This window comes from Haematobia irritans, chromosome 5 (genome assembly GCF_050003625.1).
Source record: "Haematobia irritans isolate KBUSLIRL chromosome 5, ASM5000362v1, whole genome shotgun sequence".
NCBI classification, from domain to species: Eukaryota; Metazoa; Arthropoda; class Insecta; order Diptera; family Muscidae; genus Haematobia; species Haematobia irritans.
Genome location: NC_134401.1, coordinates 146,210,549 through 146,217,613, shown reverse-complemented (window position 1 = coordinate 146,217,613; position 7,065 = coordinate 146,210,549). Strand labels below are relative to the sequence as shown.

At 34.0% G+C, this 7,065-nt stretch overlaps 1 protein-coding gene across 1 annotated transcript; it reads right to left on the bottom strand.

Annotated features, from left to right (window-relative positions):
• Positions 1-1,161: 1,161 nt before the first annotated feature.
• Nup44A (nuclear pore complex protein Nup44A) lies at positions 1,162-6,769 on the bottom strand. The gene is made up of 4 exons (XM_075311942.1): positions 6,141-6,769; positions 5,840-6,048; positions 1,570-1,712; positions 1,162-1,496 (listed from the first exon to the last, which is right to left on the bottom strand). The coding sequence occupies exons 1-4, from the start codon at positions 6,687-6,689 to the stop codon at positions 1,333-1,335; spliced, it is 1,065 nt and encodes a 354-aa protein (XP_075168057.1). The 5' UTR covers positions 6,690-6,769; the 3' UTR covers positions 1,162-1,332.
• Positions 6,770-7,065: the final 296 nt, after the last annotated feature.

Sequence of the window (7,065 nt, the reverse complement as noted above, 5' to 3'; positions counted from 1 at the left end):
TAAAATTTTGCGAAAATTTTCTATAGAAATAAAATTTTGACAAAATTTTCTAAAGAAATAAAATTTTGACAAAATTGTCTAAAGAAATAAAATTTTGCGAAAATTTTCTATAGAAATAAAATTTTTCGAAAATTTTCTATAGAAATAAAATTTTGACAAAATTTTCTAAAGAAATAAAATTTTGACAAAAAATTTCTATAGAAGTAAAATTTTGAAAATTTTTTCTATAGAAGTAAAATTTTGACAAAATTTTCTATAGAAATATTTTTTAACAAGACTTTTTGTTTTGTAAAATTTCCTTTTTTTAGTTTTGTTTTGTTAGATTATTTTTGACTCGAGTGGCAACCGTAAATACTGCACACTATCCCATTGTGCAGTTACAAGGATCATAAAGAGGATTATTATTTGATAAAAAGCGGGTACTATCAACAGGCACACAACAAAATCTCATATTACACAGAACATATTTTCGGTTTGTGTGTATTTTTTTGTTTGACCTGGTAGCTTTTGAATCTAACTGGATTTTATTTCCCAGCCATAAGGAATTGCTGTGGAATCAATAAACGAAAAAGGGGGTTGACAACAACTTGTCCTTCCCTTAATGTTAATGTCGTTGTTGTTGTTGGCGGTGTTATTATCATTGTTAGCTCTATCACACCATTGTGTATTCCTTGCATCGTTTAATAATCATATGTTTGTCATTATTGCAATTGCTATTGATGGTATTGGTCTAATGTTTGTTTTACTATGACATTATGGGGTGGTAGAGGTAAAAAAATAACAAACAAAAAAAAATAATTTGATTTCTATTGCGGTGATGTATCATTAAATGCTACACACAATTTGGCGGTTTATCCTTGATAGAATTCAATACACTTTGTTTATTGAGATCAAAAATTAATGGCTCATTAAATTGTTGGAAAAAGGTACGGCGACCCTTACCTAAAGGTTACGTGACTAACAAGATTTACATATGATATTCATGTCATATGTGGATGTGATGTGATAGTATAAATAATGATCTACATATTCACATTTGCCAATTGATGGCTTCGAGTGAATATTCCTGGAAATTAATGTGCTGCATCGTGGTTATGCTACATTTAACATATTTAGCATCACATATGACGAGGGGATCATTATAAATCTTCGTTGCGAACATTATTTTTCTTTCAAATACAAGATTTTATTACAGAAATCGCACAAAAAAACTGCTATAGAACAATAAACCAAAAACTTACTTCTCTACATTTAAATATAACGTATTGATTGTAGGGGGACTACTTTTTCAACATCCCTGAAATGGAATTTTCCTTTGGATGTGCTATTGTATCAATGATGTGGCACTTGATTGGGATTACTAATCATGCCCTTTTTATAATATTTTGCTGTTGCCGCTGCCGTAAAGGAGGGTGAATTAAGTGTTGGTTCACATGGAGGACCACTACCTTCAGCTTTAAGTACAGCAGCACATTTCCATTTTTTACTATAGTTCACTATAAAAAAGAAAGCAAAAATTCAAATAATTAATTAAAAATGTTAAATGAGTGTAAAGCTTCATTCGTATACTTCTCCATATGCGTACACATCCATCATCGCCTGTGGAAATTAGCATAGTAGCCAACATATTCCAACAAACTCGCCATACCGGACAATTGTGATCGGTGTGTTTTACGGTTTGTATATCAAGTTTGGTGGCCCCAGCAGCATCACTGAAATTACAAAAAAAGTTCATTCAAAAATTTGTTTCTATAGAAAATTTTGTCAAAATTTTATTTCTATAGAAAATTTTGTCAAAATTTACCTTCTATAGAAAATTTTCTCAACATTTTATTTCTATAGAAAATTTTGTCAACATTTTATTTCTATAGAAAAATTTTTCAAAATTTTATTTATATAGAACATTTTGTCTAAGTTTTATTTTGTAAAAATTTTATTTCTATAGAAAATTTTGTCAAAATTTTATTTCTATAGAAAATTTTGTTAAAATTTTATTTCTATAGAAAATTTTGTTAAAATTTTATTTCTATAGAAAATTTTGTCAAAATTTTATTTCTATAGAAAATTTTGTCAAAATTTTATTGCTATAGAAAATTTTGTCAAAATTTTATTTCTATAGAAAATTTTGTCAAAATTTTATTTCTATAGAAAATTTTGTCAAAATTTTATTTCTATAGAAAATTTTGTCAAAATTTTATTTCTATATTTTCTATAGAAATAAAATTTGTCAAAATTTTATTTTTATAATAAATTTTGACAAAATGTTATTTCAATAGAATTTTTTTTTTTCAAAATGTTATTTCTATAGAATATGTTGTCAAAATTTTATTTCTATAGAATATTTTGTCAAAATTTACCTTCTATAGAAAATTTTGTCAAAATTTACCTTCTATCGAAAATTTTGTCAAAATTTTATTTCTATAGAAAATTTTGTCAAAATGTTATTTCTATAGACAATTTTGTCAAAATTTTATTTCTATAGACAATTTTGTCAAAATTTTATTTCTATAGAAAATTTTTACAAGTTTTTATTTTCTATAGAAAATTTTGTCAAAATTTTATTTCTATAGAAAATTTTGTCAAAATTTTATTTCTATGAAAAAATTTTGTCAAAATGATATTTCTATAGAAAAGTTTGTCAAAATTTTGTTACTACCAATCTACCAAACAGTGAAAAATCTACCATTTTTTGTAGAATTCTACCAACTTTGGACACACATTTTCCTGGAAATCAGACGGTTGAACCATGCACTGGCGGTGCCACAGTGGCCCAGCGGTCGTTTCCTATCGAGGAAATTGTATCAGAATCTAGAATAAAATGAGCGTTAAATAGCTTTGGATCATTCAAATCCCCCGGACCTGATGGAATTACTCCGGCGGAGTTACAAGCGGTGGCTGACAGAATTATCCCCTGGTTGTCGGCGATATATATAGGATGTATCAACTTAGCATATATTCCACGAAAGTGGAGGGAATCAAAAGTCGTTTTCATACCTAAAGCGGGAAAAGCCTCTCACTCGAATGCGAAGGATTTCCGACCAATCAGCTTATCATCATTCCTACTTAAGACTCTGGAGAGGATGATAGATATTTATCTTAGAACTAGCGTCGATTCAAGTTTGCTCTCGAAACGACAACATGCATACTCGAAGGGCAGGTCTACTGAGACCGCATTACATGAACTAGTCAGCTTTATTGAAAGCCCACTATCTGTCAAAGAATACACAATCGTGGCGTTTCTAGACATCGAAGGGGCGTTCAATAACGTCCATCCGAGCTCTATATTAAATGGACTGACAACTCTGAATGTTGATCCAGGTATACTTATGCTGTTAGACGAACTTCTAAGGAAGACCTCTTCTTTGGAATGTTGCTATAAACGACCTTCTGGTTTCCCTAGAAAAAGAAAGGATAAAAGTGGTGGCATACGCAGATGATATGGCGCTAGCAGTCAGGGGAAAATTCCCATCAACAGTTAGAGATATTATACAGAGAGCCTTCCGGATGACTGAGAAATGGGCGAAAGATAATGGTCTTGGGGTAAATCCTGCAAAGACAGAACTAGTCATGTACTGCAAAGAGCGCAAAACTCCCACGGTTAGACCCATTTCCTTAGGGGGTATTGAGATTCCCTTTAGGGAGTTTGAAAAATACCTTGGCGTTATTTTGGACAGGAAGCTGAACTTTAAGCTTAATATTGAAGAAAGGGCGAGGAAAGCAACGGTAGCTTTATACTCGTGCAAAAAGGCAATAGGGAAGAAGTGGGGACTAAAACCAAAAATTGTACATTGGCTATACACGGCAGTGGTTAGACCTATAATGCTATATGGTGTTGTAGTCTGGCGGCCGGCACTTCACCAGCCGACAAGTTTAGACAAAGTTCAGCGTATGGCGTGCTTGTGTATCTCAGGTGCATTCAGCAAGACAGGAACAAACTCCCTTAATGTCATACTGCATCTATTGCCTTTAGACATTTTGGCCAAACAGTCAGCTGCAACAACAGCTGTGCGGTTGCGTGAGCTATCGCTGTGGTCGGAAAAAAGTTACGGTCACAGTTCGGTCCTCAAAATAATGCCAGATATGCCTAACGTAGTGGATTACACTTTGGCGAGTCCACTTTTCGACAAAAAGTTTGAGACTCTAATTCCCAACAGTGAGGCGTGGTGTACACGGACCCCGGGGAATAAAGGATATATAGATTTCTACACTGATGGCTCCAAATTGGATGGCCAAGTGGGTTTCGGAGTATATTCTAAAGATCTGGAACTTGGAATAGCGAAAAGATTACCTGATTCAGGCTAAAATATTGGCAATAAGAGAGGTGGTGAATTGGCTGAGAAGTAATGCTCCAAGCAATATTGGCATTAATATATACTCAGACAGTCAACCTGCAATAAAATCCTTGTTTTCCTCAACTCGAAAACGGCCATCGACTGCCGCAAATCTCTCAACGAGATGGCTGAGCAGCACAATATTCACCTAATATGGGTGCCTGGCCATAGGAACATACCGGGGAACTGCGAAGCAGATGAGCTAGCAAGGCTAGGAACTACCTTACATATTCCAGGGGAACTAGAATCTGTTGGTATGCCTCTGGCTACCTGTAAGCTCTTACTGCGTGAGAAGGCTGTCATGATGGCAAATGTTCGATGGGAGAATTGTGAGGGTTGTAACGACACCAAGCAAATATGGCCCCATTTAAACTTAAACCGCACACTAGATATGCTAGTGTTCTCGAGACGCCAGATATCACTCCTTATATCTGCTATAACGGGTCGCTGCCTGATAGGCGATTTTGCAAAAACTATTGGTGCGAAGTATAATGACTATTGTATGAGCTGTCATGATGCGGAGGAAAAGGAATCGATAAAACACCTCTTGTGTGAGTGTCCTGCATTTTGTGTAAGGCGTAAGCAAATTTTAGGGGCATATAGCTTCAGATTACTGGCGGACCTGGAAAACGTTAACTTAAGCAGTCTGCTAATGTCTTTGGAACAATCTGGTTGGTTCAACAGAAGAAAATAATCGAGAAAGTTCAACGGTTAAAACTAGAATTGCCCATATGTAATAGGTACTTTTAGTTAGTGTGGTATCACAATGGACTGAATAGTCTAAGTGAGCCTGAATCTTAATCGGGCTGCCACTTTAACCTAACCTAACCTACCAACTTTGGCAACCATGTCCCAAATCAATAGTCGAATTTTCATTTTTGGTTAAAGTCGATTTGAGACGATTTTCTAAATAAAAGCCGTTAGACGAGTTTGAAAATTAAAAGAATCAATCGAAATAACAATTTTTATAGTTTTGTATGACCTATGCTTACATCCCAGCAAAAAAATTCGGAAATTCTTCTAAAGGCACAGCTTTAAAAACACTTCTAAAACTGTCATCCCAAAGATATTCTCTATTTTAACTACACAGGAAGTTCTTTTAATTCAATTGTTATAACTCTTTTTTTCATATTTTAAGTGTATAATTTTAACCTTTTTTGTTTCAAATAGGTTAAAAACAGAGTAAGAATTAATAACATGCTACAAATTAGTCAATTTTTTTCGAAAAAAATACAAAATGCATTCTAGAAAATTGGCGAAATTTCCATGAAAAATCGGTTTAAATCAAATTTTCAATGAAAAAGCGATTTTTAACAAAATTTCGGTTTATATAAAATTTTTGAAAAACACGAAATTTGTATAAAAATTTGTTTCAAATCCAATTTTCTTTGGAAATTGGATTTACACAAAATTTTCTTTGAAGTGTTAATGCAAACTTACAATGGATTTTAAGAGAAATTTTGAAAATCCTCCTCAATTTTTATAATAAGATATTCGACTTCAGTTACCTTGATCCCCTGATGTTCACAATATATAAGTCTTTACTAGCCACTGCTAGCATATGGAAGCTACGGCCAGCATTTGGAGCAAAAGCCAAATCGGTAACCGGATCGGTGATATCATTAATGGTTTCGACCTTAACACATTTTCGGGCATTTTCACTATAGGCAAATATGAAAACTTTGCCAGTGGTGGTGGCCGTTTCATCACTTCCAGCCTAAAAAGTAAGTATAAAAACAATGTTAAAAATAAAATAAAATAAAATAAATGAGATGAATTTACATCTCATCTTAAAATGGCAAAACTCACCGCTATTAATTGCGAGGACATCATATACATGGATGTATTCCACGATAAGCAACTCAAAGGTAACTTATTGGTTATTTCGTGCTGTACTGACCACTGACTTAAGTTCATAATATCTGGAGCTTCGTAAATGCGTATGACACCATCCGCCGATGCTGTGGCCAGCAATAGTCCCAAATATTTGGGAGCAAACTCAACGTCTGTTACACTGGTACGAGAATCCACAAGAATGGATCGTTTAACCCAACGTCTGGGTTGCATTGTGGAGGCAACTTTTTCTCCCAATACTTCCTCCCACACTGATGCTGTGCGGTCAAAGGAGCACGTTGCCAAAACTTGTCCAAATTCGGGATGTGCCCATGATACGCGCCATATAGAACCAGAATGTGCTTTCCAACTCGAAGTCACCGACCATTTACCTTGATCATTCTCATCCCATATCTTTACAGTTTGGTCGCTGGAACACGTTGCCATTCGCCTTCCATAATAGTCGAACACCACATCATGTATGACATCTTTGTGGTCAACAGTTATAGCTTCTACATCAAACATTCTGTCCTTTTAATTAAATAAACAAAATACCGGCAGTGTGGAGGAAATAAACTCAAAGCGGTACAAAACTTGAAGTCGTTAGTATATTTGCCGGCTTTGTCAACGACGATAACATAAAGGGTAAACCATTCAGCATGCACAAATGTTTGCGAAATATTGAAATCAAACATGATTTCAAGCGTTTATGCGGATACAATCCCCCATTATACACATGTTGAGCGTTTTCCAAATGCAACAAGTTTTCAGTTTGAGGGTAAATATAAATTTCAACATAAATTCAATTTGACTTGAAATAGATCATCTTCAATACATATAGAAATTGTTTGCGTATTACTTCCAATTTGCAAAACTGTTTTCGAAATCTTCAAAAAGGTTT

Bases quoted from the DNA above. Each gene is read 5' to 3' on its own strand.
- Nup44A (XM_075311942.1), bottom strand. From the start codon at position 6,689: ATGTTTGATGTAGAAGCTATAACTGTTGACCACAAAGATGTCATACAT. The intron at 1,713-5,839 runs GTAACTGAAGTC...TTGTAATTTCAG, and splicing joins GTGAACATCAGGGGATCAAG to TGATGCTGCTGGGGCCACCA. The intron at 1,497-1,569 runs GTATACGAATGA...TCTTTTTTATAG, and splicing joins ATGTGTACGCATATGGAGAA to TGAACTATAGTAAAAAATGG.